At 37.7% G+C, this 21,408-nt stretch overlaps 1 protein-coding gene and 1 long non-coding RNA gene across 5 annotated transcripts in view; one reads left to right on the forward strand and one right to left on the reverse strand.

The window, feature by feature from the left end:
• Positions 1-21,408, reverse strand: part of LOC136264019 (CCR4-NOT transcription complex subunit 1-like) — a 55,574-nt gene that overhangs the window by 27,592 nt on the left and 6,574 nt on the right. For 3 of the 4 annotated variants that reach the window (XM_066058695.1, XM_066058694.1, XM_066058692.1), the window contains exons 7-18: positions 5,224-5,370; positions 4,918-5,024; positions 4,753-4,811; positions 4,615-4,691; positions 3,877-3,926; positions 3,735-3,824; positions 1,883-1,999; positions 1,773-1,829; positions 1,585-1,712; positions 1,406-1,538; positions 1,236-1,343; positions 791-910 (exon numbers count right to left, since the gene is read on the reverse strand). In XM_066058695.1, the coding sequence (XP_065914767.1) occupies positions 791-910; positions 1,236-1,343; positions 1,406-1,538; positions 1,585-1,712; positions 1,773-1,829; positions 1,883-1,999; positions 3,735-3,824; positions 3,877-3,926; positions 4,615-4,691; positions 4,753-4,811; positions 4,918-5,024; positions 5,224-5,370 (1,193 nt within the window). The remainder of the gene's footprint in view (positions 1-790; positions 911-1,235; positions 1,344-1,405; positions 1,539-1,584; positions 1,713-1,772; positions 1,830-1,882; positions 2,000-3,734; positions 3,825-3,876; positions 3,927-4,614; positions 4,692-4,752; positions 4,812-4,917; positions 5,025-5,223; positions 5,371-21,408) is intronic. The other variant, XM_066058693.1, reaches the window with a different exon arrangement.
• LOC136264025 (uncharacterized) lies at positions 5,625-8,263 on the forward strand. The gene is made up of 2 exons (XR_010704938.1): positions 5,625-5,938; positions 7,465-8,263. It is a non-coding gene; the product is annotated as an uncharacterized lncRNA (long non-coding RNA).

Here is a 21,408-nt window from a genome sequence, read left to right on the forward strand (position 1 = left end):
GACATTATTGATCAAACGTATTTGAGCTGTTTAACACACACAATTCTTTGCTGTTTCCTCTTGCCACTGCAAGCTTTACACACAAAAAATTTTACTAACAAGCTATTGAAATAATTGACAATAAAATTGAGGATTTGAAAAATGTTTTCGATAATTACACAATCCAAGTTTTTAATAAAGTTACTGATCAGGACCAACATATTGTTGCATTAATTCCCAACCAGGTAATCATACAGTATGATAGTACCATATTAGGGATCATGGAGGTTTGGGTTTTTCTGGCCAAAATATCACTTAACAACCAGCTTCACAATACCATCCTGGTGCCTTGGCAGTATTGGTCAAGCCCAAAAGTGCCTACAGTACAACCCTAAATGCTTCCAATAGTTTGCTACAAAATTTTTAATTCAATAGAATTTTCTACTGACTGACTAACTGCCTGCCTGATGCCTTCAGACAAGCGTAACTAGATAACAGCTAAAGCTGCGGGTTTAATTTTTTCACTGTTTGACGTCACCTCATCCCGAGATGTGCCTTTTGGCATATTGCAGTACATACAATGCATGAATCTGAATTTTGAGCTGTCAGTACAGGATACCTTGCTCTTTCAATCAAACATCAGTGTGTAACATGCAGAGTCTGTGTATTAGAACTGTAGTTTGTAGAGGATGCGTTTAACTTTAGTTTGTAATGCGCTAAATTGGATTTTAAATGACTTCCGATATATCGTAACTTTAAAGCTTTTATCATCAATCTACCAGTGTTTTAATTGTATATCTGTGCTACTCACTTTCAAGTCATGAGCAATGTCCACAATCTTGGAGAGCTTTTGGCTCTGCTCCATCGGAGTTTCTGACTTCTTGTACCAGTCAGCAATGGCAGCCATAACTAACTGTTGAGTCTCCAGGTACTAGTGGGGAATAGATATGTGATATGATGTGTGTAGAGATGTACACAATAATTAAGGTTGTGAAGAAGGAGCAGCGGTGAAACAACAGGCCTGTACTTTCAGAGTATACTAATGCAAAAACAAAGTTTGGCCTACTTGACTGGAATCATTGAGAACAATACTGTAGATATACAAACCTGAATTGTTATTCTAACTGCTAGAAAAAGCAGCTGAAATGAACTACACAGAATTTACATATGCATTCAAAACCATGGATAAATCTCAACTTTAGTTCAAATTCTCTCATACCTTAAATAAATAAAAAAATCCATTACATACAACTTACATGACTACGCCAAGCATAGGCTAGTATGTTGGATGAGGCAGGATGATTGGTGATGAAGAATGGCATTAACCATGATAACAGCTCCTTCTGCATTGTTGAGCCATTGGGCTGAATGAAGAGAAAAGAGTATGAATAACACATGATCACACACAACACACAGTTTTACTAACCTTAGCTTGTAACAATCCAAAGAACAATATTTCAGGACATTGTTTCAGTGGACCACTAAACAGTTGAAGCACCTCATCAAAATTGCCAGTCTCAGCAATATTGAGTAGTGTTTCCACCAGATCCAGTGACATCCTAACAATCACCATAGCAACAGACCACTATACCTTACTATACTGACCAGGTAGAAATGTACTTGGACTCCTCATCAGGATGAGACATAAATGATCCCAGTTCTATCTTACGGCTACCAGGGAACTGGGTGAAACTGAATTCTTGGCAGTGGAGGCCTTGACGTATCCATGACAACTATCAACAAGACAAACCAGTAAAACATGAAGTACGTACATACACACATACACACTGTACCTGTCCCATAGGGTTTTTCCATTCAGTATAAAGAGCATCCACAGGGAACGGAGCTCCCTACACACACAACAGTCACTACACTGTATAGTAAGGTAGTAAGGCACACTTACCACATTGACAGCATTATGGTAGGCACTGAGGATGATTTTCAGCCCTTCAACATCATGTAGGAAGAACTCTGGATAGTCCATAGCTAGTATCACATCTCTCATACTCAGTGCGGGAACCTGTAGATGAATAGTTAGTAGGGACATTAAACATGTATGGTGATATATGCACATACAGACAAGATCTACCAACTCTACCAAAGTGTACAGTATGCCATAGTCCTTAACCTACATAAGTACAAGCAGTTCCCAGTGTATCCACTTATCTCAGTAAGGTTCCCATCTAAAAATATATATATACACACAAAACCACTGTGTCTTAATTTTCCCTTAATTTGACTTTCATAGAGATGTGAGGGTGGAAGAGAGTCCTGCTATATGACACTGATACAGTGGAACCTCTCATAGCTTCCTTGTAAAGATTAACCTCCTTATAAAGGACAGCTACTGAGGTCACTATACACCTGCAATTTTACCTCTGAAAAAGGACAACCTATTTAAAACAGTAAAAAACAGTTTATCATAAAATTTCAGATGCTGGAGGTTCCACTGTATACAGCAAAATCATAACTAACACTAAAAATTGTTAATTTCAAATTTCAATTTCCCATCACCACACATTATAGCTTTCTGTCATAAAAGAAAACCTGGTAAAAAAATTTAAATTTAATGCGGGTCTCAAATAGAAAACGTCTTCTAGTGCAATCATTATTTTTAACAATTCGAGGTGGTGTTATAAACGATGAAGTTTTATAGAGTTCCTGAATCTGTAAAATATGCAGAGGGAAACATCAAGGAGAGTCCAGGAGAGTACAAGTGTACAACACTAAGGTATGAAGTTGATTCATGAATGCTGATCAGGTATATAAACGCCGGTCTCATATAGTTTCCAGTCTCGTTAAGTAACCAGGGTAAAAGTTGCTTGAAAGAAATAAACGTTCGGGCTGTAATTCGAGACAATACGGTACATGTATAGTATGGTAGTACTAAATCACAGAGGTTAGGGAATTTCTTCTCAACTACCACGTACAGTAGGTGTTGTTGAGTCGTGATGGCTTCAGTGCAACTGGCTGTCACAAGCACTATTTCCATAGTGACCGGATTGACTGCAGATGTACTACTCATACTGTTCTTCATTTATAAGGCTGCAAAATGGTATTGATAATCTAAGCAAGTGCAATTTCCATATCTATAGTGATTAAATTGATTGTAGAGTCATTTCTCACCACTGTTCTTCATTTGTAATGCTGTATAACAGGTTGAACAAAGCTGGAAACGAAGTGTAATACTAGCACTTTCAAGAGTAATTGATAGTTAGGACACACGTGAAGCAGCTCAATTGACTTTTATAGCATGCCAATATGGTATGCGTTCGTTAACCAGTCATAAATTATGTTACAAAAAATTAAACAAACAAGAAATATGGTACTTGAGTAGTGATGATAGAAGTAAAAACTATTTATAACAGAAAAAAGCAGCTAAAGCTACAGAGCCTACACAGACCTACAAAACACTGCATGGACTGCACAGCCAATCCCCAGACAGGGGCATTAAGAAGACAGCCCTGCAGACTACTGACCAAACTACAGGGAGTGGAGAGTTCAACTCCCACAAATTACTGCCAGGAGCAGGTTAAAAGGTGTAAAAATGTCCGGGCATTATGGAGCCAGACAAAAAAAAGCAATGAAACATGAGAGGTCATGTATACCTGTCAACTACTAGTGGCCTACTTTGGTCATGTGTTACTATGTACATGACTATATATGGTGGTTATGTTAAATGGAACAACTGTCTGAGTTATGTATGTTGCATAAAACTGTTCTGTAGAAAAACTTTGCCAATTATCCATACGTACCTTCTTCTTCACAGCCAGTACAAAGTTCTTCACATTCCAAGTGGTAGGTTTCACTGCTGGTTCTTGCAGTATTTCAGCATTAGATGTGACCTGAAGGGAGAAAAGAGTTCTTTAAATGATGGCTAAAACTTATCTTGTTGACCTGTAGAGGGAAACTCTCTGATAGTCCAGTATGGGTGGCAGCCATCATTCCTGTAATAAGATCACTGTTTATTAAAAATGTCATTTTGCATGTATACACTGGCGGCTAATAAAAAATAAAATAAAAATCCATCCTCATGCAGGATGAAAAAATTTGTGTGGCCTAGTGTACAGTAGATTTTTGTAATCTCGCTGTAAATAACATCACACATATTAACTGGTTGCAGCAGTTTAAAAGTCAACACATGTGTATGACAAACAATAAGATTACAAAAATCCACTGTAATATTCTGAAATATTCTATGATGTACATAGTACTGGCATGTGAAGTTTTGAACTTGTCTTTGAGTTCAAGAGATGTGACCACCTTCTCTACAAAAGGTATATGAGTGTTTGTAGTTCTGCAATACATTGCTTGTGTACTGTGGTTGTGTGAGTGTCTATTTCTTGGAATTACATAAGAATAAAACCCAGTGACCTTCCAGGAAATTTAATTGGTTATTACACAAAAACCACCAACTATCCAGTAAACAACCACATTTCAAAGTACTGCTACTACATACAAACAAATTTCCTGACTCAGTAAACACTGGAGCGCAAAGAGACATTTGCCAGTGATAAAGAACCAGTAATGATACTTGGGAAGTTTTGAAGGCAAAACCTTCTGAATGTGTACAAAGGGTATGGGAAAAAATTACTTAAGGGATATTATCATAATGTGGCAGTGCAATTCACATACCAAGTATTTTAGCCACATGGCTAGCAGTCAATCCTACGACACCCAAGTTAGCCAGTAGTTCCTCGATACTCTCTTGTCTACATGAGGACAATACACACAGTATTATGGACACCTCATACAGTAACACAATGGTCATACGTTGCTGTTGCTGTATAGCCTAACTCTTTAATGATGTCACTGAGTTCCACTGAAATCTGCTATCAAACAAAAACATAACTTCTTATATAACTTTAAGTATGTATAGGAACACAGTAGTTACAGTATACATTGTACTACAGTATCTACTATTGATGTGGAACTTACTTCAGGAGAAGTTTGGGGTACCATGACTTGTCGTTCCTCAGTGATGTCCAGTTGATTTTGATATAACAATGGAGCAAGAACGACAGGTACACGTTCTCTTGGAAAATCTAACAAGAGGAAAAGTTAACAGTATACTTTGTGTGTGTGTGTGTGTGCGTGTGTGTGTGTGTGTGTGTGTGTGTGTGTGTGTGTGTGTGTGTGTGTGTGTGTGTGTGTGTGTGTGTGTGTGTGTGTGTGTGTGTGTGTGTGTGTGTGTGTGTAGTGCATGCATGCGTCATGTCTAGGTGTTAAACATACAATATTTACCTCTTCTAATAGCATCCAGGAAGGTAGTCAGACTCTCAGAGGATATTCCTGTCTCTTCAGGAGTTTTCTGCAGCAAGTAGAGTAGCAGAACGTGTAGGATCTCTGTTGGAACATCATTTAAACCACTCTCATTGGCTACATGTGGATCTGTAACAAGACATAAGCTTAGTAGCTCTAGCAAAGATTGGAGACACTAGATCTACACTCTCTACATTAAACTACTTTGAAATTTACTTTCTGCAAAAAAACATCTCTTAACGATCACTAGTACATTTTCAAAAAAAGGTTCTCCTCAAGACATGTACCCATGTATGGCACTAGCATGTTTGTAGTTGATGTGTAAATGAAAGGTATAAAGACACCCGTAATAAAAATAAATATACTTTACAAAGCCACACACCCAGAACCTGACACTATAGGTCTTTTAGTTTTATAACAAAACTATGATAGTTTGAGTATTACATTTGGAGACAGCACCAGCAGAGTGAACACTGATCCTTTAATAACTTCACAGGAAGTAGTGCAGGATAATTGGTTGATCCGGTAAGGTGTTGTGTCCTTTTATGGTTACAAAATACAGCTTATGGTTATAAAGTACAGCGCCAGAAATGTGGTTTAAGGGGAGTGCCAATAGTATAACCACAATCATTAGAATCAACAGCACACGTAGTTCATAAGCAGTGCTGGCAATATCGTGAGTATGAGTGGACTTGTGGTAAGTCATGTATTAGTTAGGATACCTACTTTCTAAGTGTATCACTGCTGAGTTGAGATTACTAAGGTTCAAGTTTCCAAAGCTTATGCCATGTGTATCTTACTTCAATTAAAGCACAACATTAGTTTGAATTTAAGTAAATGCATCCATTTCGAGGATGTATGTAAATGTTGATTTTCATTTTTCATGGTTATATTTTTGTAATACGTACATGTGATTTCTTGTCCACTAAATTGTAGTGTACTCTTTTTATTTTCAGAAAGATTTACTGGAAAATTTTCAAAGGTTGTTAAATTAGCTAAAAACAAACTACTTGAATTCAAAAAAGAAATCCATACATAGATAAATCAGGAGCACATATCTGCCTGTACATACACTCTTTCCTATATCCATACTTATCCTTTACAAACTAGAACAGACTTTTCCACATAGGTGGTCGGTCACTTTGGTTGTTTGGCAACATCCAGCTGAAAGCTTTAACCCTTAAACCAAAGAACTTTTGGGGAATGTTTGTTTACACAATATGGGCATGCATGGCAACAGTAGATGGGACAACTTAATTCTTATAGCCTAAAACTATGTAATGATCAAAAGTCTGTTCACTCGGATACTTGGAGGTTAAATAAACACTGTAACTACAGTGGCTTACTTGTTGTAAAGCAATGAACAATAACAAGTCGCGCCTCTGTGTTTCAAAATTCTTGCCACGTCTTTAATTCCGATTGTGGGTTTACTCGTGTGAGTCAAATATGGCCTGATAGAAAAAAACGAATGGAACTTGTTGCAAGTTGATAGGAACAACCACCATCAAAATATGGAGATATGTAAAGGGTTTGCATGTTTCCTTGCCAAAAAGTTATTTTCACGGCTAGTTTTGGCCTCATTGTTTAGCATTAGAAAAACCTTTATCATTTTAATCCTTGTTACATCACAAGTAGAATGATGTAAATTGTGTAGCCATAGGATGGATGCTTCAAGAGTACAGCACTTTCTGTAAGGCACATGTATTTGGACCAGTTTCTGGCCTGTGCAGGTGTAAGGGATAAATGCATGCAAGTTACGGGTTACTAAGCAACATACGTATTTAACCTTTTAGGTGCCAAAATTGGATAAGCTACTTGTTGAGTCAAAGCCAGTGAATATGGAGATTATCATATGTCATGATTACTATATACACATTGCTTTATGTAAACAGCCTTAGTACAACTGAAAATTCTATTCACTATTATAGTGGAAGCGGAGAGAATGATTTCCAAGGTGAAAGGAGTACTTAAACATTGAACACAAAGTTACTATTAAACACTGTAACTAAATCACATCATTCTTCATCACCACGTAGCTTGTCCCAACAAAGTGACGATACCAACATGAAAATAACAAATAGTACAATTTAAGCAGTTTTGCAGCTTTTAAGCCTTAATACAGGCCTCCATACATTTTAGAGCTAGGATATATACGTATGTACATATATTTGGACTGCCAGATGTTGTGATGTCTAATTACTTTTTGTACTGCTATTTTACCAGAATAGAGATATACTAGCAGCAACTGGAGAACCAATGCAGCGACTTTTATCAATGACAACATCTGCAATAGATATTGTTCTACACTACTGTACAACTCTTATACAATGGTTAGAACAGAAGAAAGAAACTGATACAGACGTACCTGAGTTTCATTTATCTGAAATTAAGTCCAACTTAGATGAATTGAGAACGACTTTACGTAACCAATCAACAACAAATGGAATTAAACTAAACGTAATAGAGCCACTGATTGAGCAACTGCAAGCTATTGCACAAAAAAGGAATAACATATCTTCTTTACTTAATTTACAACAATCTTACTCCCTCCAGGGAGTTATGGAAAGATTAATAGAAACACGTAACAAGTTACTAAAAATCCTAGACAGACATGACAACTCACTTGATGAGCTCACTACATACTTAAATGAAATCAACAGAACAATAGAACAAGAAAAAGCAGCAATTTTAATCTACAATGCTAAAGTAGGTGCTGTGGTTGGTGCCACTACTATACCAGTATTTTGTGGTCTAGTACATCTTTTGCGAAAAGACAAACACGTTCCAGCAATCATGGGAACAATCGCAGTAAGTGTAGCTGCTGGTGCCATATTAGGTGCTGGCATTGGCCGTTGCAGAGGTTGGTGGATAACCAGTAGCATTAAGAAGGAAAGTAGGAAGGAGAGCAAGAACTGAAACACAGGAAATTTTAATCACCAGCTCTATACAAAACTTGTACTCAGTGTACTGTTGTGTTAGAAATTACTTCAAACAAAATCAGTTTGCAGCACTATAATCATTATTGTGCGTGTATTCCTGATAACCTGTATATAGTGTCCAGTTTAACAGTAGCCCATTAGGACTGTACAAAAATAAGAGCTACCTGGTGATGGGCCCACGATGGCAATACCATCAGTAATACTTACACTAGCATAAATTCATGTAATAATGAGCCATACTACCTCTACTACGTAGGCTGGGGTGGGGGGTTACAGTACAACAAAAGGTGAAAACAAATAATGGACATGTTTAGACACAAATTAGTTTATGGTATGTCTAGCCTCATCTTTTTATTTGATGTGGTATGCTCTGGTTCACAAATCATTATTATATTACAAAAAGTAAACAAACAAGTATAAGAAAAAATTTAATTCAAGTTGTGATCAGTGCCTGCTGTTAAAATTTTTTACAAACGCGGTTGATCCTTTGAAGGAAAGTTGTGCAGGGTTGACTAGGCCACACATGATAAGGTCACATCTTTTATGGCTACAAATTAGAGCACCAGAAATGTGGTTTAACGGGTGTGATAATGGTATAAACCACAACTACTCCATAAATCAACCAGTACACAGCAGTGATGCTGACAAATTACCAGTATAATCAGGATATTTTTATATAGGGTTAGGGTACACTTCACTTTGACTTGTACTGGGGCTAGGATAAAATGTCACTAAATGAAAAATTCGCCTACATTAATTGAGGAAAGATTTAGTGGCAATTTTCTATATATCTTAATCATTTAGTGCTACAAGCATTAATACACTATTGTAGGAAAGATATAGTGCTTGTTGCACTAAATCTCTCCTACACTAAATGTAGGAAAGATTTAATGCCTTGGCACTAAATCTACAACAAATACGAGGGAAAGAATGGAATGTGTACTTCACAGGAAGTTGTGTAGGATTGGGCTACAAAGAAATGTGGTTTATAGGGAGTGTTGATAACATATAAATACTAAGGAATGACTTCATTAGTAGTGCGAGGTGATATTATGAGTACAAGTGGATTAGGGATAAGTCATATCATAGAGTTACTAATACTGTATTAATTCTTGGTCATGAGCATGCATCATTTTAGATTTTACATGTAGGTTAAGTTACTTGCTATATTTTTCAGTTGGTTTTTGCTATAGTTAGAACCAGTTAACCTGTGTATCATTGGCCCAACATCTAGCATGCATATACATCTTCTTGTGGGAAGTACGTAAATTCCCATTTCCTATCATGTCCATTAAACAGAAATATTAGTGTATTCTAATAATTTTAGACAGACTTAAGATTTCATGCAAAGGCTGGAAAATTACAGGTGTAGCCAAGTCCTTATATTGAACCAAGAGCACATTAGTGTTGCAAGGCACAAACCATCTATACCAACACAGCCTTTAGTCTCAGCTCATCACAAATTCTCCATATTATATTGTATAACTGCAGAAGAAGTACGACATACGTTAAGGTTACGGAATAGTTTAAAATGCGTGGGCGGAACAAATTACAAAACCTGCTTTAAACCAAGCAGGGATAAATAATTTCAACAACTGTGTTGTGTTAGCAATACAACTAATTGTGCTTGTTTGTTTTTATTACAGAACAACGACTGTTCTTGGGTGTGTGGTCCACAATAGAGTGATGTTTTATAAAAACGCGCCGCCAAAAACCAGACTAACAGATTGCTGAATCCTTATAATTTCAACACAAGTGACTGAAAACTAAAATATCTAGGTCCTGTGGAAGCGATTTTTTAAGTTACTGGTAGTATAGACGTTTTATTGAACTTTTAGTAGTTTTTTTCGAGTGAAACAAGCTCTTTGAAGGCTTGTATCTGAGTCACTGGGAAGAAACATGCCAAAAACGCTTCTACAGGACCTAATAAATTTAATATACAGTATCACTATGCCCCAGAAATGCCAATAGAACCTACAGCTTTTGCTGTATTTGGCGGCGGAAAAACATGGTAGTGACAGCCGGAGCTGAGCGATGTACGGGCTGGCTTACTTGTGTTACTACAACAAATTGTAGTGTTCCACCTGCCTCAAACTACACTGTAGCTACATAAAAACATTAAATATGAAGGGCTTCACCTTCATTTAAAACTTTTCACACTGCTAGATTGGTTTCATGGGCTTCTCAAAAAGTATCGATAGGCATTCAAAATTTCAAAAAGAATTCATGGTACCTGTAATTGCATATTTTGACTTCTAAACTGATATCCTAAATTATGAGATTATGGAGACCTTGAATACAATTTCCAGTGAAGGGTTCCATTGTTGGTGCTTTCCCTCCATTTCGTGCAGTAAGTTCTTCATCACATGATGACAATTTCAATCACCCTATATATTAATAATATCAAACCACTGGGGTACACTGCACCATTAATTTTCAGTTGGCACCTAGTTTTCAATGAAACCCTCCTAAATTTGATTTTTAATTGCTCTGTACAAATTCTATGAGCTCACATGAGTGTGTCGTACCTCCTCTGGTATAACTGCAGGCAAACTGTCAAATGTTATTCATTCTAATTAACTAACAAGCACTTTTATACTAAAAGGTATTTCCTATATTTCTTTACCAGGACACGGAAATACAGTAGCAGCAGTTCACAAAATGTCAACACAACAAGGACCAGAACAGCGACTTCAATCAATGACAACAGCTGCAATAGAAAACACTCTGTGCTACTGTACAACTCTAACAGAATTTTTAAATCAGAAAGAAGCTAACACAGAGGTAGCCGAGTATGAACTAGCTGTAGTAAAGTCAAAGTTAGACAAACTAAAAACAGTTTTAAACGAGCAATCAACAATAGATGGAATAAACACTAACGTAATAGAACAACTGATTGAACAACTACAAGTCATTGCACAAAAAAGGGAAACAACATTTTCTTTATCTTCACTTGATTTACAACAAGCTTGTACCCTCCATATAATCATAGAAAAAACTTGTTAGCAGTCCTGAACAAAGATGAACACTCACTTGATGAACTCACTACATACCTACATGAAATCAAGCAAGAAATAGAAAAACATACAATGGCTAGGCAGAACTACAAAGGTATGCAGTACACTGGAATCAGTGCCCTTGTTGGTCTATTAGTAACTTGCACTGTAGGGTATCTTTTACTAGAGAATACACCAATTGCAGACTTAGCCTTAGCAGGTGTGGTTGTTGGTACAATTGTTGGTAATTTGGTCAGCCAGTGGAGAGGTACATGGATCAGTAGTGACATCATGAAACAAGCAAATGAAGGAGAGGCATTATTCAAGAAACACAGTAGCATGTAAAGTAAAAAGAGTGTTTATGACCATTAGGGAGTTGCTACTGATTTATGTACTATTTATTCATCTCTGCTACACTTGACAAAAATGCACATGTAGCATAGAACTTTTATTGGGAAAATTGTTGTACTCCTGCAGTGTATCATGTTAGAAGCTATTTCAATACATTGTATTATTACTTGGTTAATCAAACGTCGTGGCTACTAACAGCCTAATATAAAAATCAATGTGGATACTCTTCAGGAGTGGTCACTATTTGATATAAACTTTTATAACAGAAGCGCAGCACTTCAGTGAGGCAACCATCCAGTTTATCAAGTAGAGACTGTTGTTAACTTGTTAAATACCATGAATCACGATAGTGGGTCCATAATAGGGATCATCTATGTTTTTTAGTAAAAATCCTAATAGAACACACACCTAAAAACCACCCTTGAAAAGCATCCTTCAACTCAAAACAACTCTCTGGTGGTTCTTTGCAATGAGTATAGGTCCAGTATAAAGTGAAAAGGAAACAGTACATGTATTTCAGACAAAACTGAAATTTGCCATATTATCATTCATATTCTTTCACAGGCATAACGAAGTTTACAATGAGAATCCTGGCTGCAAGGCTTGCTAAATGGATCATTGTGCGTGTTCATGACCTATTTTTGATTTTGTTTTCAGATGGAAACAGCCCCTTCTTGCCAAAATACCATTACACATGTAAAGCCATACAAGATCATGCTCAGAGTTAGGTTTTCTGGTGTGAGCTGCTTGTTGGTAATAAATCTGTTCTTATTAACTTAGTATAGGCCAGAAAGCTTAATCTGCACAGAAGACTTTGTTGTAAGATGGTTTTTTTTTTGCTCCATTATTATTGTATGTGGGCGGGTTACCCAAGATTAGATACTCTAATAAAGTAGTCACATAAATCTATATATATAAAGCTGAAAAGTTGTCTGTCTGTCTGCATTCTTTCCTCGTAACACCACTAACTCGACAATCAAAGCACATATCGACGCAGGACTTCAACGAAATTAAGTGTTCATCATCTAGGAACTACAGATTTGTTGTTACAAGTCGCTACGTGCTTTCGTTCGTTCTCTACAAAGCATTGAAGGCATTGATGTAGAGGAAAACTTTGGCTACATTCCTGTCAAAACCACAAACAAACAACCAAAGCACTAGCGTATACAACTGTTAACCCAAAGGTCCAGGATTTGATTCCAGTCCATGACAACCTTTTTTCTTCTCAGTGCTACTTTTTCGTGACACACTTTCATATGTCAGCTATTGACAACAATTACTCGGCAATCCATGCACGTATCGACACGATTCACATGCAAAATAAAATGCTCACCATCTGCCTACGTTGCAAAGTTTATTGCAAGCTTCTACGTGCATTCCTTCATCTGCTACAGCACGTTGAAGGCCATATTGTAGAGAAAACTTCAGCTGAATTCCATTGCTAACCACATGATAAACAACTCAGCTGGTAAAGCACCTCCCTGAAGTTGTTGCGGTTACTGCTGTGTAGGGTGTGGGTTTAAATCCTGCCAGTAACAAAACTTCTTTTTTATATACCTTTTAGGACATACTTTTTCTAACTTATTTTTCTCATATAAGTTCATAGCATACAGGTACTGCTACACCACATATGAACTGTTGGAAAAGTATACAGTAGCACATATGATACGTATATGGGCAGGCCAATTAGGTGCACCTGTGTATTAAGTTAATTTTGCTCAAACTTTCAGTTACCTGCAGTATAGCTACAGTTGCTTTAAACACTGTTGACCATGTTATTACAGTGCCTGCATGATAGAAGAGCACCACATAATTTACTTGTGTAACTGTTAGGCTTGCATGATGGTGAAATACGGTTCATGATATCACCATGCATGCTACTCAGTATGATCTTTAATGTTTCATTCCTAAAGCATCGATTCATGCTATTGTGGTTAATGTGGAATGTGAAATGGTCCTGCATGTAGGGCAGGTACCAATGCTAGTACTCTAATAGTACAGTCAAGTATACCTGATAACAACAATCCTTGCACTGAATTCCACAGCTATTAAAGGTATGTACTAGTAATGTAAATTCTAGCTCATATTAGCTCATAGTGCAGAGGAGGGTGGACACGATATAAGCACTACTGAAAAATATTAACGTTAATTGAATATTTCTAATACCAAGACTAAAATGAAGTGATTAAAACTGTTTAGCAACAGCCACACTAATTTATCTTGTGCTTCTTGTGACAAACGGAAGAAAATGAGTACAAAGGTGTCTTATTTCCTGCTTGATTCTCCATGAGGACATGCTAGCAGCATCCACTTTCCTTTCTTTAATTCCATGGGAGCGAGCATAGGAGGCTTATTGTATATCATAAGACAATTTTTGGGCTCGAATACAAGCTTAGAAGGTGTCTCTAGACTGCAACACATTGATTCCACCAACAAACTTACTGCACACGTGATCCTCTATAAATTCAAGAGCGATTTACGTGCCGGGAATAGCGGGGAAGAGTGGGGCAGACTGGCTAAATATGCTAAACGTCAAGTACACTTTTGAATAGCGCTTATTTAAACTTCGCTGAAGGCTTAGTCATACTATTAATACAAATGTATGCACTCACGTGCGCATGTCCACCCTCCTCTGCTCATAGTGTGTCTGACTTTTGTATGAGTGATAATGGCCAGATGACTTGAGTTAAGTGCCTGTGGACCAAAATACAGGATGTTTGGAACCTATCAAAATATTACCATGTAGAGGTGGTCTTCATTAAAAGGTGACCATGAAGTGATTTTATCAATTGGCCCAACTACAGCTTGTTGATTGAGCAATTTGTCAAGGGCTCAGATCCAGAGTCAGTAATTTCATAACTGGAGACAAGGGCCTAAGGAGACTATTGATGAATATGGAAAAACAACCAAGATCTTTGCTATTCCAAACTTGCCAGGTAACTGAGAATATGTCTCGATATGGGCCAGACAGCATTAGTGAATCAGTTTGTATCCAGAGCATCCAAGGGTGTGGATAGTGATGCTGTGATGGTAACCTGGAGCAGGTAATGATGAAGGCCAGATATGACGAAGCCAAATGGAAGGAGTTGACCATGGTGACACCTAATAGCAGCAGCAATCAAGAAATGTTGATGTGTACTGTATTGTTACAAAAAGTAGCTACCGTATGGAGGGAAACTTTGGAGGAGGAAAAATTTGACGAATCAAGCACTGTTGGCGAAATAAAATTAGGCGAATTGTTAGCAAAGCGCACGCCCTGTTTAATTAGTTAAATTACTAATTGCTGTGTCTGAAGCGAGAGCTCGGAGTACCACGCCTCTTCAGCGCCTGGAGTCAGCTATCATCTAAAAGGTAATATTTTATAATAGACAGTAGATCTACACCCTCTGGAATAGTGAATATCGTACATAATACGGTAGGACTCACTACTTGTCACGCCCATTTCAAGGTGAGGTTCAGTGAGGACACCACCACGTGTACAGTAGCTAGCTAGCTAGTGTCTAGTAAGGTAGTCGAGGCAGGCTTGGCTCTAGCGTGATGCTTGGCCCAGTAGCCCTTGGTCGAGCAGAAAAATTGATCAGTTCGGGGCTTGGTTTGCTATTTTCTTCATCAGCAAAATATTTGGATGGGGAAAATTTGGCGAATTCATGGTCATTCGCCAAATTCTAATGGCGACAAAGTTTCCCTCCATACGGTACCATAGATTCCCTTGCAGTGTTCGAAATGTCTGACAACCAGACAATTTTGGTCAATATTGCATAATTTAATTGTTGTCCAGACATAGTGTCTGGATAACTCAGAATGCTGATGAGCAGCCTTACAAAGACAGTGGAATTTCATTAAGTGTTTGTTGATGGTTTGTGGGTGACCACAGGCCACTGGGTGTATACCTTAGACAAATATTGAGGTTTGAACACCATCCTACTTGTACTTGCAGCTATGATATAAAATGTATTTACTAGACAAATGTTAAAAGCATGATGGGGCGAGCCTGAGTTGTGTAAAAAGTGATGCAGCATCAACTGTATTTCCATGAATAACGTTTAATGTGTGTGTGTGTTTGTGGTTATACATACAGAAATGCTCAGGCTACTCTAGAGGTAGCTGGAGGAAGGTGAAAAAAGTTCAAGTTGGGAGGCTCAGTGGCCTACCAGTATATAGCTACATAATTGAGTGGAAGCATAGTCAGCTAGGACTTATCTCCCTGTCTTCTGTAGTTTCATTGGCCAACTGCATGCTCTCTTCTGCGAGTGTGCATGGCATCTATCAGGTGTCTACTTGTTTCTGCTTCATCTGGCATTTCTGCTGCCATCCTCGCCCTGTCTCGTTCCTCCCTGCCTTCTTCTAAGACGGTCTGTCTATGTTGATAAGAAGTTGTAACCCACGTGACAAATTCTAAGACAATTGGCGCAAATATGGCCTTTTTTTGTACAGGACGTTTTCGTGAACGTGATGCACATAGACTACCATTCACTCGGGCATTCACCGGCCAGTGTTCCCCCCTCGCCCTGTCTCGTTCTCTCCTGGCCTTCTTCCAAGACGGTCTTCTTTGTCCATGTCAATGTAGATAAGAATAAATTGTGAGCCAAGTGACAAATTCTAAGCCATGTGGTGCATTTTTCTGTGTTCGCTATGTAAACTCTCAGGAATGGTCAGACGTACGGTCGTATGTACAGTTGAGCACTACCAGTGTTGGGCTGTCTGTGTTTGTTATGTAAACTCTCAGGAATGGTCAGACGTACGATCGTATGTACAGTTGAGCACTACCAGTGTTGGGCTGTCCGTGTTTGTTACGTAAACTCTCAGGAATGGTCAGTCATATGAGTGACTACTGCCATTTGTGGGGCTCGCTCAGGCTCACCCCAATAACCTTGTTTACCAGAGTTACCTTTGACTTGTGGGATCCTTGTAACTTCATTGTAATAACTTAAAATTCTGTTTTCCTACTGTACTTGACTAGAAATAGTGTGTATATTATGTTATGACATTGTTACAGTACTTTCAGCACTTGCTCCATGTGTTAATCTGGTGTATGGGTCAAACTAGAACTGTGATGCAGGACAAATTTATACTTTGGCAGGTCATTTACTGCTTTGTCCAGACATTGTGACAGATCATTTTTAATACACTATTTCGAGCACTGCCTTGTATAGAAGTCATTTAGGAGTGATACACAAAAGACACAGAAAGGCAACATGTCATGAATTTAAGTGTAGCACACCACAAGCAATGTTAGGGAATTTCCAAAGAAAATACCCTTTGCTACACCACAAATAACAATACCACAATGTGCCTCCTACATGCTATATAGTTGTGGGGAAAGTTAGACTTTTGACTCTACCTGCAATACATCAGACAAAAATAATACATTTTGAAATCTCACTTGATGTAACCACCTGTAGTTTATTTTCTGTATTGTCACTGTACAAATCAATTTTTCTGCTGTTGCTACTTTGTAGCCTTGTAGTTTCGAAAGTTCTTGGCTTCTAGAGCTGAAACCTCAGTTGGCCATTCCTTTGGCTATCTGGATAAAGAAAATGTAATAAAATGGAATTCGAAAAATGCATTAACATATGATATTCTTGCAGATCCGGTCACATATATATCATAAATGACAAAAGTTTGGAGTGATTGATTGATTGACGATTTTACCTCTCCTCCTATATTAGAAAGAATGCTATAGCATAGGGGTTCAGTACACAAAATCCTTCCTATATAATATGGGAGTGCATATCCAATTAGTATAAAACTGTACTTCCATTTCTGTTCCATTTGCATTGTGAGACTTTCAGCTTTTCAAACCATTAATACTGTAGTCTGGCACAACCAGAGAAAGCTGCATAAAAGCATTTTTACAAGACTGTTGCTTTAAGTGTTATGTTCAGTCAAAACGCAATCCCCCTAAAACGGAAATGTTTATTTGCACCGGAAATTATAAAATGGCGTCCGAGCTTCGTCTTTGTTCATCAGTTTGTACGTGTAGTCATGGACGTATTTTGGATGGTGATGGTGTGAAATGAAGGCTGGAGTGCTGAGAAGTCTATTCCGTGTGCTAGTTTACGAAAATCCAAACGCATCGCGGCTAATCACCGTAGGCCTGAGTAATATTGAGCATTTGTTTATCTCTGGCAGAGAAATGGTGAGTAGAACAACTCGTTTAAAGTGATCAACTTGTGTTACTATGTGTAATCTATCGTCTGTATTAATATCATCCCATCTCTAGCCTTAATATGAAAGTGTGCCATGTTTTTGTAAATGTATGTAGCCACATCATCTAGATGGTTACATTGCATATTCCATATTTAGGTCTATTTTCTGCACAGTGGTAACAAAATATCAACAATTTCAGCATCAGTAATAGCTTCTGTTTGCAGAGTGTCGTCACTGCAACCTTTACTTCACTGTGCTGACATTGTTTCAGTATTGGTATTAAATTATGGACAATGTACAATCATTACAAGTAATTTAAAATTAATACGCCGAGGGCCTTTTAGTCTGTCCATATCCAATTTAATGTAATTATATAAAACCATTGTTGCTCTCCTCCATGGTACTGCTATCGTTTGTAAATTTGTGCATCTTTGACATAAGGACCCAGGACCACAGTTCCAACCATGAGGTGGTGTCAGTATTAGTATCTACAGATAGTGTTTCTCTATTATGGCGTGTGTGATTATTATATAGTGCCCATGAGAGACTGGTCAGTATTTCTCCCCTTAAAGTACTGTACTGTGCCCAACTTCTTGTGAATACATTTCTATGTCATGTGCTAGCTAGTGTAAATTATATAAAAAGCCGCCTTACACTTAATATCCCCTATCCCTAGAATTAACACCGATGTTAGATCATCACTGCTTGCTAATGGGATCTCACATTGTGCATGCGTCTAAAGTATACTTGACAAGCCCACAAAGAAATACAACCTTCTGGTGATTTGAGTGCTCAGCAACTAGCACTCCATATTTATTCAGAAAGTGTGTATCGTTATCATTCACTGTAAATGTCTGAACATTGATATTGTACTGCAATTTATTGTCGAGTTGTTCATTGTATGAACTTTTCAGTGCTTTAATTTTGTAGTTGTATACATTTCGTAACAGCTAAAGTATAAAATGTTTTGTGATGCAATAAGGATGTCACTTTTAGTGTTTGCTTACTGATTGTGCACTGGGACTTAAAGTCCCAATTGAAAACAACTGCTGTAGGGACAGCTCTACCAGAATTGTAACTTTATTTGGTATATTGTATGTATGACAGCAAGACTTAGACAGTAATAGCTTTGATAAAACTCAGATAAGTATGTCAGCTTTAAAGTGCATGGGGGTGTCCGCTGACATTGAACTTTTGCATTCAGATATATAATTACTAATTGCCATTTGGTTGTGGGGATGCTGCACTGGCCTTGATCTTTTGGCTTTAGCCATTCAGGTGCATAGCCACCATCATTGTAGTTTCTCTTAATGCTTCTTACAAATATGCTGTTCATTTTTAGTATCACCTCACCAAAATGTTTTATTAGCTTCCAACTTGTGGTATCGCTCTTTTTATCTTATTTTGTGTCTATCCTTTTCCTCACACAGAGACTACACTACTTAAGGTGCTGTTTGGATCATTACAACACTCCGAAGGATGACTGCCACTTGAAGATGGAGAGTGTGATGTCATTGTGCCTACCTATTTTTTGATGTGTTTTTTCAACTTGCCAATCATTGGACACATAATGTTATAGTATTAATTGTTAGTACAGATATTGTTCTTACAATTAGCAGTGTTAAAACTGAAGTAAAGTGTATAATACAGAAATGTACCACGCTACAAGGGGAATGGTGTACAACTTACTCGCGTTCAAAATCAACGATGTAGCTCCGTGACGCGACCAGCTGCTAAGGTTTTGAACGAAAGTGTGATAGTATGATGATGTCACAGGTTGTACGTAAAATTACGTGAATATAGCAACTACGTAGCGAATATGACGGCGGTATAAAAGTGACAGCATAGTTAGACGCGCAAAATATTAACCCAAAAATTTTTTTATGGCGCTTGCAAATAAAACTCAAGAAATACGCGTATTTCAGAGGGATTGCGTTTTGACTGTGTTGGCATGCTGCTTAACAGCTCTTGTTTTAGCCACAAGTATGTATCATAGTATTGTGTAGTAGGGACCACAAAGGAGTAGGCACGGCCCATGATTTGCCACAAAAATACATCACCCAAAAATCATCCTCAATTTCCCTGACAACAATGAGGCAGTATTGGTTAGGTAAAACTAAGCCCTAGCTTTCAGATCGACCTGAAACGCTTTCAACAAGTTGCTACAGAATCTTCAGACAAGCGTAACTTCATAACGGCTAAGGCTACAGGCTTGATTTTTTCACTGTTCGACGTAACTTTTGCCCAAGAGGTTCCTTTTGGCATACCACAATATATCCAATGCATTCTTCATGGACTTACCAGTGGCCTCCATTGTGTCCCATTCATCTTGGCTGACAGCAAAAGGTGTTGATTTGGCAATAGCACGTGATGGCCTCCCTTGGTAACAGAAATTGTCCATATTTTTCATAATGGCTACTTTGATTGCAAAGGTGCTTTTCGAACAGTTCTTGATTTGTAATGCTGTGTAACGCGTTGAACATAGCTGACAACAAAGTTTCACTTTTCAGATGATAATTGGTAGCTGGGGCACACAGCACCATTTCTTTCTTTTTATGCGGTATGCGTGGGTTCACCAGTCATAATAATTTTATTTTTACAAAAAAAAGTTAACAAATAAACAAAAAACTGGAATTTTCAACTAGAGTAGGAACCATAGCACATCGATAAAAAGTACTGAAACAAGCTGGAGTAGTACACGATAGAGTATTAAATCACAGTAAAACAATAAGAAGTGTTATATCACAGCATACTTGTTTAATTAATTAACCCTTTTGATACCACATATTTTTCTACTTCCGTACATTAAAAAACCGCATTATTTAAGGAAACATGCATTGTCTATTCCTTCACCTTGAAAAACTCAGATTGCTTACTTTGCCCGTAGAGCATGCCTGAGAAGAATCACTCATCATATCTTAGCATGGGCATCTAGGTTTCATTGTTGTATTCTTTTCCGTTACAACCTTACAAAGAGTTTCATTCATGCAATAACGCTAGCACTTTATTGGAATATCTTTGACCACCATTTTTGATTGTGCAACCATATCACGTGATATAATAGATCACCAGATGCAGAATTTAATGCTGAGTCTATTGAAACTTACCGTTCTTCAATCGGACCTACAGAAATCGACTTATGAAGCATTTTCGAAAGATGTGCAACTTTTCCTGTGATTTTTCAGTGCTGTATCATAGTTTCAGTGTTGCTTTTTCAAGGCAGGATAATCGCTAGGGCTGTGTTTCTAGTGTCATTTCATTCTCCATTGTTTATGGAGTTAAACAGTGGTAGTTGTGTTTTCATACTGTTGTTGGGTTGATGTGTAGGCCAAAAAGACTAACGGAAGTCAACAAAAACGCACTAGTGCATCAGTGGGATTACGCGGTATATGCTATAAAACGCACTGGTACGTTCGCGGTATCGAAAGGGTTAATTAATTATTGGACTAGACAGAGGGAAAGATCCCAAAACTATAGTATGTTCATGAATCCTCAAAAACATTAAATAACTCATGGATGCAATTACACATGATCTTGAAATTAGGCTCATTTGTAGTACTGCTTGACCCACTAAAAATGTTTCAAAATCTTTTTATTCAAAAGTTTAACATAATATTTATGGCCAATCGAAAGTTTCACAATACATTTCCTACAGGGAAGCCATATAAGTACAGTGTCCATTACAGTCCTTTCCCAAACTTGTAATGGAGCCAAAACGTATGTGTCTGTTG

Source organism: Dysidea avara, chromosome 8 (genome assembly GCF_963678975.1).
Source record: "Dysidea avara chromosome 8, odDysAvar1.4, whole genome shotgun sequence".
Taxonomy (NCBI): domain Eukaryota; kingdom Metazoa; phylum Porifera; class Demospongiae; order Dictyoceratida; family Dysideidae; genus Dysidea; species Dysidea avara.